We start from the raw sequence: 24,841 nt of genomic DNA on the forward strand, positions 1-24,841 counted from the left end.
AAAACAGCAAGCAGTTTATTTTTTGCACATCTTACCTGCAGCAAGCACCTATCTCGAAAAGTGTAGCCTATCAACTTGTCCAAATGCATCAGACACTGATGGTAGCGAATATGGTGGGTGAGGACAGGAAGCATCATTGCGTGCTAAAACAAACCAGAAAAAAAAGCTTTCAACTTCAGTGTACAGAAGACACTGTTGAGTAAGCTATGAACAGAAACACACTCCATTTGTCACATGACCCACTGATTTTGGTTTAGACGACAGAACAAGAGAATTGGAGTTTCCCAATCCCCATCGTCAAAGATTTGCCCATCTGCATAATCACAGTGATGACCTGTATCAGTATAAATAGAATAATAGATACATAATAATAGCCTATTACCAAAGCATTCTGAATGAGTTTTAAAAATGTCTGGTCAACGGAAAGATCCATTTTCAATAAGCTGTGACTGAATACAATGCTAGATGCTTCTTCACTTTGAGGAAGAATTAAGGGCTTTTTGAAATGTCACAGTCTGGCAATTTCTGGGATAATGTGGTGGCAATCGAGGAAAGATTGTTGTATGTAGGACACAGATAATCTTTTCTGTTGGAGGAAAATTTAAATTAATATTAAGCTATGTTGCATCAACCAAAGTCTCCCTCTTTCAATATTTTAAAGCAGTATTTGTACACACTGTACAATTTTACTGTTTGTGAATGAATGTGTATTTAAATAAGTAGTATCAGTTTACCAGTACAGCAGTACAGCAAGTATAATAACTACAGACATCAGAAGTCTTGTATAGGAGTGAAAAGTGAGAGCGCTACAAGAACTTTATGAATGAAACCACTTCTGTGGCACTGATGTCAAATCTCACTTCATTTCTGTTAGTGGCATTATGTGAATATATTCAAAATAACAATGTGACTTAAGGCAATATAAATCCAAGAGCCACCCATATTAATTTCAGAAAAAAAAAAGAATGTATCTGATTACATATATTGTGTGGAGAGCTGAAAAAAGAGCAAAAATACAAAGAAGGTGATGTGTGATTTATAGCGTGACACAAAGGATTTCTGCATGTCATTAAAGAAGGGACAGCAGAAAAAAAATCTTGAGAAGTTTGAAATACTGAGAAGAGAATAACCATTAGCAAAGATTTCCACTTAAGTAACAGAAGGTCAGTTCGGTTCTTTAGTACTGAATACATAGCTAAAAGGTAGCAATGTACAGTAACTGGTTAACAGTAAGAAAGCAGTTCTCTGGATCTCTGAATGGCAGAAAAAAAAACGTAACCACTGCAACCAAAATGAATAAGTTATTCTGAAATTGTTTCCCTGTTACTCATTTAGAGCCACTTAGGGTGATGCACAAGCCGTGGGAATACTCCTCTCATCTCCACATAAACTCTTCAGAAGTGCTTCCTATGTTTTCCTTCATGGAAGAAATTATTTACAATAAAAAGGTTGCTTCCCTGCCCGTATGTTCCACTGCACAGACTGCCAGACAATGAAGTCCCTCAAGCCAAGTCCCTTGGTTTTCTTTACACTTAGCAACCAGCACACGTGGCCCAAAGTTTGAGAACTGGAATATGAAGTTTTCAACTATATCCGCCGTGGTGAAGTGAACGAGGAAGAAATATCTCCTGAGAGATACACTCAGAGAGGAGGTCTCTGATTTGACTCCTGCAGTTATATTGACAAAGTGCTGCTTTCACAGCACTAAATACTTGATTGGTTCAATTAATGTGTGTCATGTTAGATTATAGCTATTTGATGTTTCTGATGTTTTATTTATCTCCATAAGAAAATAAAGTGGAGGCTTTTAAAGTTGCATTAGTCTAAAAGAACAGCTAGTGATTACAAAAAATTTCCCCTGAAACAGTCCGGTTACAGAAGTTGCCCCATAACCTTTATACTTGAATCAGGTTATAAACACACTTGTAATCGTTATGTGTAGGATTCTAGCTGTGCTGCATTTTTTTTCCTGCTGCAGCTGCCATGGCAAGCAGCAGACTCTCACAGATGCCCCAGCTAGTCAGCAGTGACATCCTCCCCAAGGCTGCTAGGAGGCAAAGCTGCCAGTCTCTGGACGGATGCTTCTGACCTGAAATTACCAAGAAGTCCAGCAAGCCAACATAGTTTCATATTAAATCATTTCTCTCCTTATCCTGAATACTCAGCTGTTGAAGGCATGTCAGCAGCAACACAGGATGTGAGGAGTGGGTATCTTTTTGGTGGGACCAGTCTGCACCAAGGGTCCCATCTCAACCCTGGCCAAGAATTGCACTTCACCTACTGGATAATTTTAAATAAGCCTGGAAGAAGATTGTCACTGCACATTTTCAAACCATCATGCTCACCTTTCTTCCCCTCTCCCTCTAAGTATTTCATTTTGAAAAATCACAAAGACCAATGTTACAGCTATGTAGAACTTAGAGTAACTTTGAAACTTTTAAGTCATTGTAATAGCTTTAATCTTCTATCCACAATGCCTTAAAAAGGTAAGGAAAACGAGCTGCTTATACTCGCTACAGATTCACTCTGCCCACAGAGTTGATTTACATCTATTTAGTTTTAACATGGAAAAAAGCATGTAGTAACAATAGCAGCCTTTCATTTTTTACAGATATACTTTTTACCTACTCTTGACCTCTCCAAGAAATAAAATCAAAGGACTTTTCTAGTAGAACTGCCTGATTTAGATATTCTGGTTGTAAGTGTGCTCAAAACCACAAAATAGCTTCATTCCCATCATCCTTTACTGATTTGTTGTCCTTCAACAGCAAAACGAAAACCGAAACATCCCATGATACATTAAAAGATTAATTTTAAGACAATATGAATAACAAATAACTATCTCAATTCTCTCCTAAATTAGAACTTGATATTGTTTCCTTAACCTATAAAAATAGACACACTTTACTATGAAAAAAAAAACACAAAAAAAAAAAAAACACAAAAAACCAACACGATAACTTTTCTCTGCTACTATTTATTCTTTGGCTTTAGAAGCAATAGTAAATCAAAACAAACATTCCAGACAGGAAAAAAAAGCTATTTTAGTTATTAGTTTTTCTCTCTTAAACAAGTTTCCCCTCCAGCCTTAGGGAGGTTTCAATACATCAACACAATTTCTAATTATACCTTTACTAAATCAACCCTAAGTTAATATTGATTAAATTTTTAGTCTTCAATTCTTAATCAACACCTCCCAAACACCAAAAATGACCTAATTATACAACCAGTATATTTATTTGGCTGTTACACTTATTTGAGTTTTGCTAGTACAATATTAGACCAAAAAATGCTGGTAGCTGTCATCTGCTTTGAAACAGGATCCAGCAGAGATCTGTACCTTGAAAATGTCTCACATATGGGACGTTAACTTATCTGAAATACATCTTCCTACTGAAGGTTATCTTTCTATAATCCATGTTTGGTTTTTTTGGTTTTTTGTTTTTTTAACCTCTTTTCATGTTTCAGTGAAAAAAATAAATTAGAAATCCTTAAACAGAAAAATATCTTAAACTAAAAACATAACACCAACCCAACTGATGGATGCAGAAACTCTTTGATGTTTGGCACTAGAACCAAGACACAGCTGATATAAGTCAAGGCTGCTGCATTTCAGACTTCCAAGTCTCAAACTGGCCACTCTTGCAACCCCCCTACACCACTTTCTGCTTCACGTCACTCAAGAGCAGCAAGCTTCTGCTAGAAAATTAAACCTGTAAAATAGCTTTTTATAAGGAAAGGAAAGGAGGCTAGAATAGTTCCCTAAAGCAACAAACCATGTTGAGGCAAAAGTAGTAACTTCCAGTGGTTGGTTCCTCAGCATATAATCATAACAAACTCTTACACAAAGTAAGTGGCAGCTATCAAGAAAAACAACACATCAGGCATCTCTACAATCCAGTCACCTGGCAGACATCAGAGCGTATTCCTGTTTTCCAGAATCCCTGGCTACTCAACTCGACAGTCACTTCACGTCTCATTGTGTTCTTCTGCCGGATTTTCTGCAGTGCTTCCTAGACAGGAAGAAAATAGAGTTCTTGCAAAGAACTTTCTACAGCAAAGCAACATTAAAGAACGTATATACATTCACAATATTTGAAGTTCACTTTTGACAAACAGTTTCTAAAACTAGTCCAAACCTTGTAACTGCCAGCCACAGACTGTGATGGATGTGCCTGAGAATAGCACAGATAGAGGATTTTGTTAGAGTGAGTGAGAAAGAAGATGACTACAGTTTTTCTTGTAGATAACAAAACAAACCAGTTGTACTTGTACGTTCAAAATGATGCATACACAAGCAAGTTAAGATCCTTATAATGAAAACAATCTCTTAATTCAAGTCTACGTCCATATATATTTCTAGTTAGAAGCATTCAGTAGGAATAAGGTAATCAATAAATTGAGTAAAAGAAACATCTTGTTAAAGAATGCCAGCTACTACAGAACAGTTCCTGTTCACTACTGTCAGTATCACCAGTTTGGGAAATTGATTAGCATTCACTGATCCTGGAGCCTATTACAATCTTCCAATACTATTACAACGAAAGAACTAAAATTTTTTAAAAATCTGCTTTGCTTTGACCACAGTTTGTTCAGTGTTGTGTCAACAGTGGTTTTGTCTGTATACACCATGAAGTGGATGCTTGGCTTCTTTGACAGAACCATTTTTAAGAAGCACTTTCTGTAAAAATGGATGAAAGAAAAATAGCTGAAATAAATCACCTCCAGATCAGGATCTCCTCTTTGTAATATTACCAAGTCTCTGGAGTATGGAAGCTTTTCACACAGCACGCACTTAAGTAAAGTCTTCTTTTCTCTTTAGCATACAAAATTTCTCAAAGCTGCAATCCATCCTCCTTCTTCTCCTTTTCCCTGCAGAGCACCTGCTCAAAGCCATCTATTCTCAATTCCCAGTCTGAAGCCCGTGAGCATCTCTGGGCAGGAACGGCTCTGCCTTCTACTCCTCAGAGACTCATGGAATGGCTCCAAGGGGCACATTTATCCAGACAGCTTCATCAAAGGTATTTCTAGACGGAACTGAGATGTCTAGAATAGGAGGCTAGTTACCCTTTCATAATCAATGAGGGATGATAAACTGCTTCAAAAAATGCATTTCTCTCCCCACTAACTTCAGAGCGAGCCTTAGAGTCTCAACTTATGCTCCTACTGTAAGTACTAGAAGGTAGGTATAAAGCTTCTAAGCACCACCTTATCACAAACAACATCATGCAATCACATGCAGTGATGAGGGCAAAGGGAAGACAAGTGCCTACATTACTTCAACCCCTTGAGCATCGCCTACAACTTGCCTTTCAAGACTGTGCCATTGGGTGTTCTCCAGTAGGTGCTGCAGTGCTTGCTGTACTTTCAGGCTGACTAGTTCAGGAGCACTCCAGCATTATTCATAATACGCGACTATCTTTAAAAGCACTGGTACAACTTAGGTGCAGCCCTACAGCTCCTACCACTGCTCTCATGTTTATTGACACCCAATTGGCAAAATGTATTATTTATCCTCACATGAAGCTCCTGCTTCAGCCCCACACATCTATCTGATTGCAGACAACTACTTGAGAAATCAGTCATCCTAGAGGGTAGTCTACAGACACAGACCAGAACACCATACAGTCAGTGATAAACACCAAAAGAAGCATTTTATCTTTTGAAGCTAAATTATCACCCCCCTACAACGAATCTACTACAATTTTATGTATAAGTCATTCATTAACCCCTAATAAAAAGATGCCTGTAACACAACAGTCTCCCTTTCACTTGCTCTTCTCTGAGAGGGGAAAGCTGTAGCAAAGATAATTCTATCTTCTATAGGGTCAAGACCAATTTCTCCTTAAAATTTTTGCCACTGCTGTTTTTAATCCTGACTGGTTCTTCTCCCCCACATTTACAGGGAAGGAAGCCAAGGACTTACTTAGTACCTATATAAAGTAAATGTTAACCCAGTCTTCCTCACGCAACAGCGTAGTACAGGCATACTGTCAAATATACCAAACAGCTTCCACATCCACAGCATTATCAAACTAAAGATAATTAAAACAAAAAAGCTTTTTAATAAATAAAACCACGACAGCAGTTAATTCCATCATCTACCGAAGAAGTTCATTTCTCCCCCTACAGATTTTTTAAGTCAGTCAGTCAATTATGAGTGCCTGGTAGACAAACCATCAGATAAATCAAAGATCGTAGTCCATGATCTTAAGTGATGGATGCCTTAGGACAGATTACTTTAGTCTCTCTTTGGGTGACTATTACTCTAATTTTAATTCCCTATTGGCTGAGAATATACACTTAAGAATTGTTTATTTCTCAGTGCACTGAGGAGAAAAATGAAAAAAACAAAAACTCAAAACACACCTCATTTGTCATTAAGTTCTGTTGAAAATAAGAGCCATCAGATTATTCCGATTTTTTTTGTTTTTTTTTTTAGATGTTCTATTACTTGAAGATCTTAAGGAATTCACTAAGACTGCCTATTAAATTTGGGCTTAAAACTATGCACAACCATGGCAGTTTCTAATCTCAAAAGAGAAATGTTTAAAATTATGAGACACTTAAAAGAGCATTCTGAAATGAAAAGTCCCTCTCTATGCTAATTCCTGAAACCACTAAAGGCAAGGGTTATAAAGAAGTTATGGTTCCACAAGGATCATTTTCTGTAATTGGTTAAAACTTGCAGTAGTCTGGGAGTTGAAAAAAGGAAAAAAAAAAAATCCATTCACTAGCAAGCAAGGATAAAAATAAAATCTGTATTAACAGCCTGAAAAGAAAACCTTTTGTGAAGGATTTCTATTGTTTCCATAAAAAGGGCAGTCACACAGCTTTACTCCATCCTGAATTACTGTACTCAATTATCAGACACAGGAAGGCCCAGCATACCTCTCTCTGTGATAATTTCTGTTTATCAGCTTGTTTGACTTTGGGACTGTTAGCTAGCAGGTGACGCAGCTTCACATAACTCTTCCACAGTTTTTGATATCTGAAGGACAAAAACAGAAAACAAGTATTTTAGTCAGTACAGTTGAAGCCTCTTGTAGTTTGGCCTTCTGAACTAAAATACACAGATCTATGGCATCATTTTGCTCCAGAAAAATCTCAGTGCATTTTCCAAGAAAGGTGGCAGTGCCCCTGCAGTTGCTAGAGTGACATGATCACAACAGCAGTGTGCACTGTGAGGTGAACTGCAAAGCTCAGGGCAGAAGACAAAGTCTCAGATACCCACCCACCCTCACTGAAGGACACTCCGCTCACTGAAAAGACTTTCCTACAGTGTGACATCTCAATTCATGCAGGTGAAGGTTCCCTCTTCACTTCCTATCACTCACTGAAAAGCAGTTACATTTTGCAAGAAGTATCTGTCATTACATTGGATGAAACATTCCAATGAAGTGCACAACAACAAAAAGGTCTACCAGCTGTGAGCTGCACACATTTATTTTATGACAGTGAAGTTTTATTCCCTGTGAAAACTGAAAGCCAAGTTTTCTATGGCTACCATATATGTATTTGTAATACTTTGGATAAAACTAGAAACACCTTGCCTGTTCATCATTCAGCAACATCTAATTACACATATATTTATAACAGCTCATCTGTAGAAGCCCTCTAATAACCTAACACTGATTTTCACAAACTAAGATGAGGATATTTCAGCCTCAAAATGAGAACTTGACATTTTGATGTACAACATATGCTTTACTACTAATATGGGCAGAAACAACTGTGTCATTGCACTTACTTTTGAGAAATAATGAACTGATGACAATACGAAAAAGTAACAAGAATTCTGTATTAGAATGTCACAAAAAACATACTATGGGAAATTCTTTTCTGAGCATTATATATTTCACACATACACCAGAGTTAAGGCTGAGATTTATCATGATGCAACTTTGTTACTTTGATTAAAGAAGCACATCAAAATTCTCCGGACAGGTCTAGTGAGGGAAAAAAAAAAAAAAAAACTTAAAATTTCTGTGGCCTTTCCTTTTAAGAAAGTCAAAATACAAGATGCTGGAAAAGTAATTTATGTGATATTCTAATATTTTCCATTGAGAAATTTAGCATCAAAACAGAGATAGTTTGCACATTCTCATTTAATTTTCTCATAGGTTAAAAAAAAAATAAATCAAGAAATTAAGAAATTAAAAGTTATACCCATAGTTAAAGAGAAAGTATGTTGTTGTTTAGATAAGTACTCAGTCTCCCCACTCCTGTGACTTATCTGGTGTTAACACGCAGGTTTAATTTCACATATCGTTTTTTCCTCATTATCAACATATCAAAGCTAATTAAAAGATGTCAACAGCATGCAGAATTTAGCTAAATCTATTATATTGCTAAGTTAGAATCCTTTCAGACTAATGTGGTATTTTCCTCATATAAATGGAAAAACACTGAAATAAACATCTGGTGGTGATTTAGAACTATTCCAGATATTAAATCTAAAATTCTCTGAGTTCTAGAATAACGCATGTCATACATTCACATGAGTGTCTAGGCCTCAAAAGTGCAAGTGAAATTCAATGTCATTAAGCGACACTGGAAGAAAATCAAGAGGAAAATGACAATCTTAACTATACTTGCACAAGAGATAGGCTCTGTATTTTCTGTCACCAGTCAGAAAAAAAAATATCTGTGAATTATTGGAAAAGTTCCCTGAAATTGTCAAATTGTTACCAAAAAAAATTGTAACAAAACCCAGAAAGCACTTCTACACCACTACACAAATCTAGAGTGAGACAATTATCTGCTCTGTCTGAACTTCTAGTTTCTTCTCCACTCCTTCACTTATGTTCACATCTCTACAGAGACAGAAAAAGATACAGGCAAAATTACCATGGATGCAAAAGCTTTAAAAATAGTAGACTCAACTTTGCAAGTCATAAAAAGAGACAACGAAGAATAAAACGACAAGGTGCAGAGAAACCAAATTCCATGAAGAAAGCAAAAATGAAATGGATACATTACACATTAGTAAACGTAAGAGCTGAAGAGCATCTAATTAAGTCAAATAGCTGCTCTGAAACAAAAGAAATCAGTCACTTTTAATATAATACGCAACAGAACAGTTATTACAGTACTTCCCTGTCAGTAGACTAAAAAGGTTCAAGCAGCAATTTGAGAAATTTAGTGAAGGTAGATTCACTCAGGGCTGTTAAACAAAACTCCATATTCTACACTGCCTGGAGAATGGTTTTCCCCTTCTCCTGTTACAATAGTCTCCCTAAAAAAAAAAAAAAAAAAAAAAAAAGACAACTGGCTGCTCAAGGAAATAAAATAGAGCCACAAAAACCTTTGGTCTCACCTAGAAGAGTTATGCTCTGGATAAGAAGTTTGCCATTGCACATGCATCAGAAGTTCTTGAACTAAATGAGAAAAAGTTGTATCTCATTCTCACATTTACAAAAGCTACTATTCTATGCCATAAGCACTATGCTTTATGTCAGATTGATAAGCTTATTTAAGTCATAGGTGACACTGAGTTTCTGAGCAGAAGATAGGAAGAAAAGCATCTTACTGAGGATCTCCAGCATAGCTGAGTTGAGCAGGTCGTATCCCAAAGTGGACAATAATGGGGAAAGTAATTACATCAGGATTGAATTGTTCACGGTCCAGTTGATCAATACGAACTGAGCTGGGTTTCTAGGAGAAAAACAAAATATACCTAATTGACAACAGCTCTATGGAAATTTTTTTTGTCTCCAGCCCACATTGTCCAGGCACTATGAAATAACAATATTTAAGCTTATTAAAATACACATAAAAATTATCCTTTATATAATACTCACTATTTTTCAATGGCAATGATTGAAATAAAGTTAATTGACTTAGCTCTCTCAGAGAAAAAAGAGAAGTCTATCTTCATTTTGAAAGTTAAGAAATATACAGTTTGATCACTTCTGAGAACCCAATGCAGCTTTCTTTGGTTAAGCATCAGGACTAGAATTCTGGCATCCAAGCTCCCACATGCCTGAGCACTTCACTAAGATTAGGTCACTTCTCTAATTTTAGTTCTCTTCCTGATTTCCCAATGTAAGCAAAGTCATTATTAGATCCATTCAATCACACAGACTGAACAGCATAAGAAAAATTTAAAGTGGAATGCTAGGTTGATTCATACAATGAGGAATACGGTTTTGTATAATGAGAAGACTGCCATCCTTCTTATGCTTCAAAACATACATTTTTCTATAGTTAAAAAGGACAGTGTAAAAGGAAGTGATTCTCATTTCACCTTTAAAAATGCAGAAAGAGTAATTACATGTCATCGCAGAAGACATGCTGCTTACAGAGCTCTTGATAACTTATCTAGCATTTAAAAAACTCTGTTGAAGTTGCAGTTTGTCTCCAAGTAAATATTTTTCCCCATTACCTTCCAACCTGCTTTGTTATATGCCTGTTTACTCCCTACTTCACAATCAGCTGTTTGAGGCCAATATTTTCTGCTTGTCTAAGCTTTCAGAAAAAGGACATTACTTCTAGTTATCTGCATCTCAAAACTTCTAATTGAGCATCGTGAACTTCTCAAAAATGGATTTCAGAATTACAGAAACAGCTCCCATCATAGTCTTCACAAAATAGTAAGAAGTGCATCAAGAACAAAGCTTTCACCCTTCAAACCACCTTCGGAGAACTGTTTGCAGGAATCATTTTCTGCATGGATAAGCAAAGCCAATTCTAGAAATAAAGGCAAACCTCCTCAGGTGGCAAAACTTCCAATCTATTCTAGAAAAAATGATTACCTAAAACTTGGGACTTGCAGATAGAGAAACATTTACCAAGGGAAAAATGCTTATCAGCTTCCTTTTGGATACGATGACAGAAAATAGCTGCTCACTCAAAAATTAAGTTACTCCGCTGATGCTAGCAAATTTTAAACAAAGAGGAATAAAGGTTTTTCTCACAGCACTTCCAATAGGAGGAACAGGGCAGCAAAACCTAATGAAAAACACATAATGAAAAGAGGATTTTTAACAGGCATAAAAAAATGCTCTTAGCCAGAACTTAAATTCTTGAAGTTTAAGTGTGTCTAGTTTTGTGGGCTTTTCTTTTCCAGAGTTGAATTGAAAAGATTTGGGGGGTGTGGATTAGCGTTAATCTTCAGAGAAGTTGCTTGTTTTTCTCCCTCTTAATGTTAAAAATGTGAAACTTTTTTTTTCTCCTCCTTTTTTCTACCTGTTTTTTTTAAAAGATATGGTTTTACTTCACAGCAACACCTCTGAGAATCAAAAAGACAGTATTACTGACAGAACACATCAACAATAATACTATGTACACTGACTAAAAAACACTACATTAAGGTACAATACAATGCTTTTGTATTGAAATACCTCACATTTTAGACATGTACAGACAAGTAACCTGATCCTCAAAAGTAAATGTGAAGAGATTTCAACACATCTGTTGCAGGGTGCACACCTGTAGCAAGCTCTGTGTGTAAAACATGTGGGCTCAGGACCACTTAAATCAAGCTGTTTTAAATCATCATAGAATCATTTGAGTTGGAAGGGACCCTTGAAGGCCATCTAGTCCAACTCTCCTGCAATGAACAGGGACACCTATAGTAAGATCAGGTTGCTCAGAGTCCTGTCCAGCCTGTCCTTGAGCAAAACCAGGGATGGGGCATCCACCACCTGCAACCTGCTCCAGTGCCTCACCACCCTTATTGTACAAAAAATTCTTCCTTATATCCAATATAAATCTCCCACTTTTAGTTTGAAACTATTTCCCCTTATGCTATCACAACACACCCTTGTAGAGTCTGTCTCCTTTTTGATACTGAAAGGCCACTATTAGGTCTCCATAGAGTCTTCTCCAGGCTGAACAGCCCCAGCTCTCTCAGCCTGTCCTTGTAGGAGAAGTGTTCTATCCCTTGAATCACTTTGGTGGCCCTCCTCTGGATGCACTCCAACAAGAGCCACTCAATTATGCAGTTGTTAATATGTTCTTAACTACTAGGACAGAAGAACTTATATCTTGATCACAATTGTTGCTTCAAAATGGTGAAGGTTATGAGAGGTATAACCACTCTGTGTGTCCCATCACTCCCAGATTATGATGAACACCAGCTTACCTCTGGTACTGTATAAGCAGCATCAAAGAAATACACAGTATAAAGTGCGTAGCAGCAAACAGGACATAAGCAAACTAGATGGTTTTTGTCCAGATGTTTATCCCTCCCTTCTTTAAAAAGGGCTGTCAGAGAGCATTTAACAATCACATTCAGAATCCTGTTTTTAACATCTCCCCCAAACCCAAGAAAATCTAACAGAACAGTGCCCCATTATCTTTGTTTCCTATTGCAAACCTCATCAGTCAAAGCTTTGCTCACAGCAGAAGGCAAGGTTGGGACTGCATGCAGATGTAGTACAAAAGCATGTTACAAATATATGGATTTGTACTGGCAGAAAAAGCAGCAGCATTTTGAAAAGAATGAAGTATTTAAAAGGATTAAAATCTGAAACTTTAAATCTCTTATAAAAATTCTTCACTGAACTAATGAAACACGATGAATAAATTAAAAAGTTATAAATACAGCTGAACTATTGTTAGTGGTTAAGTGGGACATATGCCTATCAATTTTTTTCCCCCTCTAACATGCATAAGATTCACTTTACATTTTATAGAAAAATTGGATCTGTTCAAAAGAGAAATTACTTCTGAAGTGACATTGTGGAAGAAAGCAGCAAAATAAAATTTAGTGTTTTTACTTTGTTGTGTCAAGTGGATAAAATTGAATTGAAAAGCTGTCATTTTCTAAAAGTTTCACATTGTCTCTCTAATAGAACTGTTTTATCTTCTAACCCTATAAAATGCACAGAAAATATTTTAAACCCCATTTTTCACTTACTTTCATATTCAACTGAATATATGGCAATGAAAAAAAAAATCCACAAACTAAGAAAAATATCATCACGTTTGTCTCCAGATACAAGTATGTACTAAGGACGGCATTATAACATGACAACTTTTCAAAGTGTTGCAGATTTCTTTTATGTTTACGTATTTTGAGGCCCATGTATCTTTGAGAACACTTTGTAGAATAGAAAGTTTGTCAGTAAAAATCACACAAAACCTCAGAATTAACACTGCCACTCAAAACGTGTTGCCTTGTGCAGAAAGACATCTGCAGGATGCCACAAAGGAGTGCATATGCATACCCTCACGTTAAAGGCCACCAAGTTTTCAGCTAGCTGAAGTCAGTGTACCTTTGGCAAAAATTAAATTAGTGAGTACCATTCAAATGCTGATGACTACACACTACCGAACAATTTGTATCACATAAACCACTAGCAATATTAAGTTAAGCAATTAAGGCTAACAATTTCTATTATAAGAGTCTACCTTAGTTTTAACCACCTCATGTAGAATTTTCCATACTGAGAGTTCACATGTACTCTGTATTTCACGTTCCCACACATGGCCTTATTTTCCTTTTGGTGTAGGAAGTTTTAGTCAGAACAAAAACACTGAATGAAATCAAGGGAAAAAGAAATTAATCTGACAAGTTATGATTAACTAATTTACTACGTGTAATACTACCATATTTAAAAATAGGAGTTTGAGATACCTATCTAGAAAGGTGACATGGCTTCAGTTTGGGGAGAGGTTCTTTAATTAAATTCCCCCTTAGGCAAGATTACACCACAATTTTTTTTTATGAAGAAGCTGAGAAGTTCTGTAATAATTAAAAGTAGAAAATGAAGTTGGAGGAAGAAAGGTCTTGTAACAGAGAAAGCTGCACAAAACTCCAAACTGAGGTCCAAAACATGCTGCTATTACCGAGATACCATCTCCGTGACGCTGGCCAAACCACGTGGACAGAATTTTGCAGCTTTTTGGAGGCACCTTTTAATCTTTCACACAATTCTTAAGTGTGAAATTCAGAAAAAAAAACGGCTAAATCTCCACATACGCTGAAAGAAGCCAAGAATTAATGCTCTAAATACTAACTGTTCCAAAAATCATAAAACAATATTGGTTTCAAGTTGGACACTGGATATGTGACACTGGATGCATGTATTCATTTATGTACATAAAATTCTTCAGTGTGAGCAACAGCAGTTTGAGAAATGTTGTGGGAAAAGATACCTCACAGAAAGGCAGAACATTCTCTATATTCAGGGCAGAATCTATAGAGAGCACATTACATAGAGTGTCAAAAGAGAAACATGAAATAGCATAGCAAATAATTACTAATTCTCTGGTTGTATGTCAGTGAAAATAGAATAAGATCACGTACATAAAGACCATCAGAAAAAATATGATTGCAGAGGAGCAAATAACATTTTCCTATACTTAAAGTACAGCCATTCCTTTCAATGTGCACATTGAAACCATGCTTCTCTGGAAATCTGCCCTTGGGTAGGACAGCAAAAGATAAAACTAAAACTCTTTCCAGGGTTGGAATAATGCAATAAGCTGTTCCTATAGCAATCTGCAACTGTCTCTGATCATCTTCACCCTCTGCAATTCAGACTCCAAAAGATTCTCTGAAACAAGATATGTACATGCTATTGAGTTATTAATTTGTCTTAATTATTTGTTCTACCATGCCAGGGCTGGTAACGATCATCCCTTTGCATTCCTCTGCATATTTCTGCCATTCCAGCTCTTCCCACTGAAGCATGTTGGCAATCTCTTCTTCAGGCACCAAAGCTTTATTGCATCGTAACAAGTAGAGAAGAATCTGATGCATCGACAGTACTTCCTTCCCTCCATCTTAAAAACATAATAAACAAAATGCATTTCAGATATTCACTCCTAAAGCACAAGGAAAATACGCAGCACATAAAATATTCAGATGAGCAAAATAAAATGCAAAATGTTTAAGCAACTTGACAAATAAGGAAGCAAATGTTTTACTGATGAATAGTGCACATACATAAAACACACTTCTTTGCTAAACTGGAAGCAATAATGGTAACAGTAACAAGAAAAACAGTTTCATTGTTCTGTAATGCTGAGGTTTCTAACTTGCCTGAAAAATTTCTAAATGAGTAGGCAGAACAAATCAGTTACGTAGTCCGGTTATGCCTTCCTTTTCACATTTCTACCATTCCTTTTACAACAGAAGTTAAAAAGCCTTTAGGCGCCCAAGCAGCTTTTTAAGGACCACTCAAGATTTTACAGGATACTTCTGGATGAATGTGGTAAGTTATCCTTGCATTTTGAATTCATCTGTGGTGCTTACATGCTGCACCTGCAGTAATGAAGACTAAAGAGCCTCGTGCTGTCTTCTGTCAGTAAATGAATTGAGAGCATGTGAAAACTGCTAAATACTTCCGAGACCTCTGGAAATACACACAGCAAAGACTGCCTGCAGGGAATTAAGGCAGTGTAATAAACATCTGATCAGTTCCAGGGAGCCAGTCAACATACAAACAGCAAAAGATGAGTGATAGTCCTGACAAAATAACACTCAGAAGACACTGGCTATTCAAATTCTGTATGTCTGCTCATCTGAGTAAGAAGACAGATATGTTGCTACAGTGCTTTAACTCTGAAGGAGGAAGTCAGAGAGATTTGTGCCAGCAATGGAGAGTTTATCTACAGTTATAGAGGCATCTTAAAGTTTCATCCCCGACAGAAGTAAAAACGTCCATCTCCCTTCCAAGAGAGCCATGGAGTACACACTCTATCACTAAACACACAATAAAGAACAGAGAAAAAGTAAAGCCTTCAAGTGGTATGAAGGATAATGCCACAGCATAGGGAACATGACCCCAGCACTCATAGAGAGTCTCGCAGAATCTCAGTGCCACAGCAGTGCCGCCTTTCACAAGACACTTGAGGAAACAAACACTTCTGTTCCAGCTGGGATTGCAGCACTACTCGGTAACAGGAAAGATGTAAGGGAATAACGCAACTCAGCCTCCTAAAACAATTAACCTCATTCAGCAATTTACCACGACAGCCCAAAGCACCAACTGCACCAGGTCCAGCACTGCCACCAGGCAAGGGGAGAGGTTGTCCCACTGCGCTCTATGGCTGCACTTCCAGCGCTGAGGGAAGGTTTGGGTGTCACAGTATAAGAAGAACGTGTAAACTATTAGAGCGTGCAAAGGAGGTGGGGGTTACAGAAATGGTAAAAGGTCTGGAGGGCAAGCTGTGTGAGGAGCAGCTGAGGTCCCTGGGTTTGCTGAGTGCAGAGCAGAGGAGCTGAGGGGAGGCCTCATGGTGGCTGCAGCTCCTCACAGGGAGTGGAGGGGCAGCGCTGAGCTCTGCTCTCTGTGACAGCAACAGGGCCCGAGGGGCTGCATGGGCTGCATCAGGTTGGGGGTTAGGAAAAAGTTCTTCAGAATGGTGGGCATGAAACAGGCTGTCCAGGGCAGTGGGTATGACATAGAGTTCATAGATTTCAAAAAGCACCAAGAGAGAATATAAAATGGGGAAAACTAACCCCAAAGTTCAATGGAAACTGAAGAGTTAGAGACATTTTAAAAGTTACTTTTCCCTTCAAATTAAAGAGGAATTCTATTTGCAAGACTTTTGGCTTTGCGAACTGGTTTAGACTGCTCTGCAAGAAGCACACCACATCCAACTTCTGAAACAATGCACAGCCTTACATACTGAAGATTCTACAGGAAGAGCACAAGTTGTAGCCATTTGCTACAGAACAGTTCAGAGACTGGACCTCTTGAGTCAAAACATGCCATAACTGGAAACTTACAATAGTTTTACAGTGTTTCATTCTTTAATACATTTTCCATCATTACAATACAGCAACTATTCTGCATGCCATGCATCTCTGGCACTCAGCAAACCTGACATGATTCACTCAAAGCTACTCTCAAGATCTGTCTCTGTAAGTATCTAAACACTGAAAACGTGGGCTGTGAGACAGGTTGCTCAGAGAAGCTGTGGACGTGTTTGAGGCCAGGCTGAATGGGTTCCTAGGCAGCCTGATCTACCCACAGCAGGGGGGTTGGAACTAGATGATCCTTAAGGTCCCTTCCAACTTAAGTTACTCAATGATTCTATGAAAATCTGACATCCTAAACCTTGAATTTTCAGACCGTGGTAGGAAAATAAGAAAGAAAAGTAGAAAGAATGAGAAATCAATTGATTTCTGTCTTTAAAGAAGCAGTTGATGGATCCGTGGGGATCTGTTGCAACCGTGTATCTTCTTTTAATAGACAGAAATAATGTTTTGCAACAGTATCTGAAGGACATGAATTCCCACTCTGGAGAATAAAAAAATATGTATATGTAATTAGAAATTTATCATCATAAAGATGCTAGAAACAAACTATATATGCAGAAATAGCAAGAAAAAGCCATCTTTATAGAGTTAGAGAACTGGGAGTGTTAGAAGAGAAGCACAAAGGAATACGTGTTAGACAGACTAATCTCTCCCTGCCAATAAATCTAACAACACAGGAAGAGGTGACTTCCTAACTAAAGCTAAACAAACCAGAATATAAAAACTCCAAAGTAACTGGAAAACACCCTCAAGCTACACAGTCCAGGCAGGTCAAACTTGCTCTCATTTTGTGATGAGGTCAAGTTAATCAGCCACATGCGGCTTGATAGCTTATTTTGTAAATTGCTTCAGTAGAACCAAATCAATGTTTGCTAGCAAGCCGCACAGCTCAGCTTCTGACTGAACAGTGTTGTGTATTCAGGAAGGAACAACAATTAGAAATACAGTCATCTAGCCTTCAGTACTCTCCACAGTAGTGAGCCAAACCTCATTTAGCTCCAGCTATAATTAATATAACAACTAAGTTTCCAAAACCCAAAGTAGAGAACACCTTCAGGCCACAGCCTTCTTGATGAAGTCCGTTTCACATCTAATCTGTGCTCTCAGTCCAGCAGCTGAGCACATCTTCCTTTCCACGCAACCCTTTCAGAACAATCATCAGGCAGCATCTCAGCAAGACACATTTTCAATGGAGACATGACATTTATATCAACTTGAAGTCTGTTCTACTATCTTAGGATGTGTTAAATGCTTTTGTAAGCTGTTCACTCAAACTGAGCATAGCTCTCTGCACTCAAGCTTGTCCTTGGCTGGCAGGCTAGGTCTGAATTGTACTACAATGGTGTTTTTCTTTCTTTCACTATTTCTTGCAAGGGCTAAACTTACATTAAAGATAAAAGAAGAAAGCAGCAGAGCAACCTGTGCTCAGGGGTGACAATCTTGCTGATTCTCAAAACTGCACATCAACAATTTCTGTGTAATCACATGGCACGATGGAATATGAAATTCAGTTTTATGTGTGAGAATAGACAACACTGCTCAAATCCCACAGCTCCATCACAGGACAAGTAAAGAATGACCCAACACTTCCTGCAGTTACCACACAACAGACAAAAGCTGAGGACGATACCTGGCCTGTCCATCAGAATTCTGGTGCTGAGTAAGCTACACAAGCTATCAGCGAGCAAGAAAGACTTCAGATGGACACATCAGTTCTTCACAACTGAACTACTTGACCTGCAATGAGTTTAAGCTCTTATTACGTTACCTGGAAGAAATCTCACAAATCGCGGCATGAAGTGAAATCTGGGGCAGGAAACAGAGTCATTTTCAAGTGAAGGACCTTAAACATAAAGGGAAAAAAAAAACATGGAGAATTTATGAATAGCAGCATATTTGCAAAAGAAGAAAAAAGAAGGAAATCCTGTCCCATATAAAGTCAGTGACCAGTGATTACATTTGGCACTAATTTCATACAGAAAAGTAGCAAAAAGCATGCAACAGAAAAGCAACTTTTAATAAACGCTTCCACGTAGACAATTTCAAAAGAAATTACAGTAGCTTAAAAACTAAAGAATCTAAAAACCACAGTATTCTATTTAAAACTGCAAAGAAAAATGTCTTATAAATTTTATCCACTTCAGTTTCAGAGGCAAACCACCAGTATTTGATTAGTCCCTTCCAGTTAGTGGTTTGTTTGTTTGTTTTTTCCTGTTATAGTAATAAAAATAGTAAGGAAATTTCAAAAGACAGTATTTTCTGTTTTTTTTTTTCCTTTTTCCTTTCCTGTTTCATCATCCAAAGCCTTGCACAAAAACAAAAACAGTAGGCACCTGCCATTAAAAAAAGCAATCATAATCAGTGGTACAAAATAACATTAATATCTGAAGACATTTAGCCAAAAATTACTACACAAAATGTATATTTGTGTGCTCCTCTGTTTAACTACAAGCGTACAGTATATCTCTATAAAGAGAGGACAGGAAAATAGCTACACATGCTGAATTAAAATTCCTTTGAAATTCTCTTTGTTTTCTTTTACACCAAGGGAAGGATCATTCCTGAAATTCTCCTCTGCCATAGCCTTCACAGGAACATACATTTTCATCTCAGCAAGTTAAAAACATTGTGCTATAACTCACCCTTCTAAAGCTGTCTGCATGATACTGCTATGTGAGCTGACTGTTGAGAAAAACTGCATGAATACTTGTTTTTTAGCTTGTAAAAACAGAGGATATTTTACCCGATGCCTTGTACATGACAATACTCTGCCCACAATACTGTCTAATAACAAACAGTAAGTTCCATTGCAACAGACAGTTTTTGGATTAAAGAAGAAATTTAGTTTATCTGTAGGAAAATAATGCAAGATTTTTGTATTTTCATTGCTATAATCCCCACTAACAACCTCAATAAACTTCACCCTCTTAAAGAACAAAGTGCAAGATTGCTCCTCTCACTTAATAGAGCATTTGACTATTATTTTGAGGCCACTCCCCAGCTTTTTTTTAATGTTTAAAATATAAAACCATAGCAAAACAGAGGTCAACTTTCCAAGTTTTTTTTTTTTCTTTTCTTTTGGAAATAAAAGTTACCTTTAAGATTCCAGTCATACAGCTCCAGAATATCTTTGAATAGGTAAGAAGAGAACAGCTCAAGACCTTTCACACAGAAATTCTGTGGAATAAAAACAAACAGGTTTATGATTACATAATATTGTAATACAGATAATGCTACTACCATTGTCTTCATATTTGTCAACTGCTAGAAATGAGGTTTTGGAAACAGCATTGATGCATCTTTAATCATTTACTGCAGCACAGTGGTCTAATCAGAAAAGCACTATTAGGAAAGCACCATAATGAAGATTCTGTATGTAATGCCTACATCCACCGTATAGGCAGAAATTACAAACATGGTAATCCACCACGTATCTCAACACTTCCTCCTTAGTAAGCTCATATTTCTGAGAAACATTTTTAATATTCCCTTTTTCCTTCATGTTTATAATAAAAATTCAGAAGTTATCAGCTGTAGCATTATGATCACTTCTTCCATTACACCAAGACAGTTCAATATAAACGGAGGATTATGACCTTAAAAGGCAGTGGGGAGGGGAGGAGGGGAGAGAAAAAGAACAAAAAAACCCATCTCTTGCTCATCAGATAGGGAAGCAGATCCTCCATAGCAAGGAGCTTTCAATCAGAAGTGACTTTACAAAGTCTCCCTGAACAAACAAGACCAGGTCAGATCAGGACAGGACAACATAAGTAACACATGTATGAAAATGGCCATAACTGCCAAGCTGAACAACTCAATCTTTCACAACAATGCATCAGTAAAGATGGCTTTAAAGTAGGATTTAGCTACTGGGTGTCAGACCAGGAGTCCAAAAAGACAACACACCAGATTCAGTAACAAGAAACGACCTGCACTGATCACATCAGTCTTGCTGAGGAATTTCAGAGATCTTGCATATATTTCAGATGGTGCTAAACAACAAAAAAGGAGATAACTAGAAAGAAAGATGCAACTATCAGACTAAAATACTGATCCTATCTTTGTAGTTAATATGCAGGGGTATTTCTGTACCTACATCTGCTGTTCTAATGCAATTTAATTCACAAACTGACTTTACCAGAGATAAATTTGTAATTTAAAGAAAAAAACACAATAGATTAAGAACTGAATGTGCTTTGTTTGTATCCACCAGAAACTTTTTTTGGCAACAGCTTATAGTAAGTACTGATAAGTGATACTTAGAGCTTCGTATTCAAGATTAATTTTCAGCTTGGCATTGACTCGTGGGTCTGGAAAACCAGCACCTCCACATACATTAGTTTTGTCATTTGTAAAAGAATGATAATGCCTAAGTTGGTTCACAGATAGAGTATCTGGCATAACTTACGTAACTTAAAATGAATAAAAGCACTTCTCACTATTTGATTTTAATATATGATAGCCTAGGTGGATGGATTTATGCTAGTACTTCTGAAAGAAAATTCCTTTTCAGACATTCTTTCAGAACATAGCCTGTCTCTTACCATCTTCTCTACAAGAAGGGATTGTGAAGAGTTTAATCCATTAACAATGTCAACAACTCTTAACCCACTCTGACTTTTTGACTAATTATCCTTCTTACCTCAGGCATCATCTCTTCAATGAAATGAATTGTATAGTCAATGTTAAATCTGATTACTTTACACAGAGGAATCTGGAAGGAAAAGAGATTCAGCATGAAAAGCTACACAGTGACAAACGTACAGTTCATACAATTTTGTATGCAGGGGTATTACTGTCTGCTGAAAAGGGAACTTACTAAAACAGCTGCTTAGTGGGATCATACAAAGACAGGAAAGCAAGCATTTGCAAGAGAAATGCCAATTTTAACCTCCACCTTTGATTACACAAGGCTAAAGAATAGTAAAGTAAGATAAAATAATGCCATCTACTGGAGATAAAGGTTTCTTTAGAAGAAAAAGCAAAGTTCAGTCAGAAGTTTCCACACCTGCTCTCACTTGTATATTTGGAAGTGAACTTATTTTTGGTGACACAACATGTCAGATAGATGCACTGACAGGCAAGCTGTTTTTAGTATGTTGACAATTCTGTTAGCCATACGATGCTAAAACACTGCTCCAAGTGATGAAAATACAATCCAGGAACTTTCAGGATAAATGTAAAAGATGTGCATAATTTCATTCAGTAAATAAATATTTCTACAAGTGCACTCACCTAATTAGTAAGATAAACACACAGTTCACTTCTTTGCCTATGCTGGCAAAGTCCACAAACTGCTGAAGGCTGTTTTGCAGCTGCTGATTTGTGCATTTTCTTGGATTTATATTCTTAAGCCAAAAAGCTACATTTCTAAAAAACTAAGATGCTTAATCCTGCTATCCACTGCCCTTGTGAGTGTAAGAGACAATCTCAATCACTCATGAAAGCGAGAAAATTTGTTTATTTTGCACTGATATACATACAGAGATTCAAATAGTGTGAGAGTTGCACTGGAATCAATGGACCTAGAGCCCAAGCATTCTACTTGCATCTTCTTGAAGCAAACTGTTAAACACTTATCTGTTTTGTCTACATACACCCTCTGATGACAGAAGGATTTATACCAAACAACCAAATATAAAAACTGCATTAGATTTTATACAAAGATTTCAGCCACTAAATTATTAAATGTTGTAAATAGAATAGTAGAGAAAAAAAAAAGTATTCTAGTTTCATCTAGAATGTGAGAGGGAAACCTGTCCCATTCAAATCAGTGATGCTTTAAAAAAAAAAAAGTATACAGGGAGTGTTTTCTTTTTAATACACAAGTTCAAACAGGATAAAATGTTCTCATACAGAGACTCAATAGCCTGAGTTGTTTTTTTTTTCTTGCTCCCATGTAGAAAATGAATGCTTTGGAGAAATGACTATGGACAAGATCTCCATTAACTAGAATTTTGTTATGGCAGCTATACTGAAAGTTATGTGCACCAAAATCTTCTCATAGAGCCAGGTAATCTCTCTCCAAAAGGTTTTATGCCTGTTTGAAACAAGAACAGGCTACAGTATCATGTTGTATTCCAGTCTGTAGAAAGGTAATCATTTGCTGCTGACCATTTCCCCCAGTGGGAATGAGAAATTACTATGAGAAATTGCTACCTGATCCTTGCCTCAACACGTGTACTTCACAATAAGAATCAGTTTAACATCTGCATTGCTTATGTCACACGAGAAAGGTTTCCTTGTTTTTTGTTTTTTTTTTTTTTTTTTTTCCTAACACTCTGCATTCTTGTCATATAGCAGGCAGTGTATGATAAAGATAAGGTGGCCTCTTTATCCTTTTAATAAGATAAAACAACATAACTGTTCCTATTTGCTTATTTGCAAAATGAAAATAAGGCCTTAGGCTAAATCTGTCTTGAACCCCAAGGCTGAGTAATGCTGCAGGGCAGGAGTGCAACACAGTACTACCCCCCACTAGCTGACTACCACTGATTTGCAGAGCTCTTGTCAACAGCAGACCTTTCTACTCACCAGAGCTAAAGCATTGTCATATTCATAATATAAGCAAACTGTCAGTCAAAAATCCCTTTTTTTTTTCCCCTCAGTGTCTCTTAATTCCAGTATTCTTAGATTGCAGTCCTGTATTGTGACCGTTTTTGTACTGAGCTTTGACATGGATAGGGAAGGTAATAACAGGTATAAAAAACAAAGAAATAGTATCCCAGAGCATTTGAAAAAAAATCTCAAAATATCAAGATATAAAAAAAAGGTACAGATATTTTTAATTATTTGTATATTATTTTGTTCTGATATGGTTTATACTGCAAGAGCAGAGTCGTCTGGTATCAAACCTTTTTTGTTGTTATATTTGCTTTCATCAATTGCCCTAAAAGCTTACAAGTTTTAATAAGAAATCATGAAGAATTCAGTCACTGAAGAAATCAAACAGATGTTAGAAAGTAATAGATATGCCTAAGAAATTTTTTTGAAGAAAGAAATCCTTTCAGAGAGGATATCTCAAAAAAAAAAATCCAGTATCCATTTGTCACTAAGGGAAAAAGTTTTAATTGTTTTTTTTGAACAAACTTTTTCAATTTAACAAAGCTCCTCATCCAATTTAAAGCCAATTAACAGTTTTAGCAAGTTATTCCATGATTTTACACTTTCAAACTGCAAAATGTAAAAATATGACTGTGATGCACGTCACAGTCTCAGTCACAGTTTGAAGGCAATGCCTACCACCGTTGCATAAGACAAAACCTGACACTCATCAGCACAAATGTTCTCGTCCCGTCTCCAATGCTGGCAAAAAGTTTGTTACACCCCTTGGAGTGAAGCTCTACTTCAGGGCAAAAATAGTTTGCCTTCCAGACAAATCCCGCATACACTGCAAGGAGTATACTTACGTTTGTTAGTGGGGCATGTGAGAACATGGAGAATCCTTCAAATATATATTCGTGGTCATCATACTCAATAACCGTAGGTCTGTCTGTCTAAAAAGGTAAGCAAAAACAGCATGGAGTGAAAAAAGAAGCAGTACTACTTCCACTCTGAAAACAAAATTCTTCTGGTTCTGGTTAGAATTATTTTTAAAGGACTTACTAAGAAGTTTGTGGGAGGTGACACCGTAATTCGATAGTGGTACAGTCTTCCAGCATTGTTGGTCATGGGGCGACATGGTTTAATGGGCTTAAAGAAAGAGATAAGTAGAATTATGTGCAAAGCCAAGGCAAATTTAGATTAAAAGAGAGAATAAAGCATTTCTAATAGCCATGAAATATACACTAGGAAAAATTAAATAAAGAAGGTTGTCATAATTAAGGATTCCAGGAAAAGAGAAACTGGCTATATCTATGTAGTCACTTCTAAAAATAGTTCTAGTGCTATTCAAACCAAAGAAGTGAAAAACACTGCTGTAACTTTTTTATTTGCCATCTGACTCTTCATGTTTTCTACAAAGCAGTTAGCCATTTACACAGCAGACTGATTTCCTCTTTTATACTAAATTGTTTCAAGAAGCTGATTTTAAAACTTTACAGAAACAAACTTAGGCCATGCATAAGAAGATCCGAGTACATTATCAAGAGACAAGTACTCACTCATCTGCTGGTGGTAAAC

The 24,841-nt window shown here is 36.9% G+C and overlaps 1 protein-coding gene across 3 annotated transcripts in view; it reads right to left on the minus strand.

Annotated features, from left to right (window-relative positions):
• DROSHA (drosha ribonuclease III) overlaps positions 1-24,841 on the minus strand; it is a gene marked incomplete at both ends in the record, with an annotated part of 64,736 nt that overhangs the window by 27,277 nt on the left and 12,618 nt on the right. For all 3 annotated transcript variants that reach the window (XM_079534012.1, XM_079534011.1, XM_079534013.1), the window contains 10 exons: positions 36-143; positions 3,906-4,013; positions 6,892-6,991; positions 9,533-9,657; positions 14,567-14,736; positions 18,489-18,563; positions 19,816-19,897; positions 21,363-21,434; positions 24,130-24,216; positions 24,326-24,412. In XM_079534012.1, coding sequence (XP_079390138.1) covers positions 36-143; positions 3,906-4,013; positions 6,892-6,991; positions 9,533-9,657; positions 14,567-14,736; positions 18,489-18,563; positions 19,816-19,897; positions 21,363-21,434; positions 24,130-24,216; positions 24,326-24,412 — 1,014 coding nt within the window. The remainder of the gene's footprint in view (positions 1-35; positions 144-3,905; positions 4,014-6,891; positions 6,992-9,532; positions 9,658-14,566; positions 14,737-18,488; positions 18,564-19,815; positions 19,898-21,362; positions 21,435-24,129; positions 24,217-24,325; positions 24,413-24,841) is intronic.

This window comes from Tetrao urogallus, assembly GCF_951394365.1.
Source record: "Tetrao urogallus genome assembly, chromosome: 3".
In the NCBI taxonomy this organism is placed as follows: domain Eukaryota; kingdom Metazoa; phylum Chordata; class Aves; order Galliformes; family Phasianidae; genus Tetrao; species Tetrao urogallus.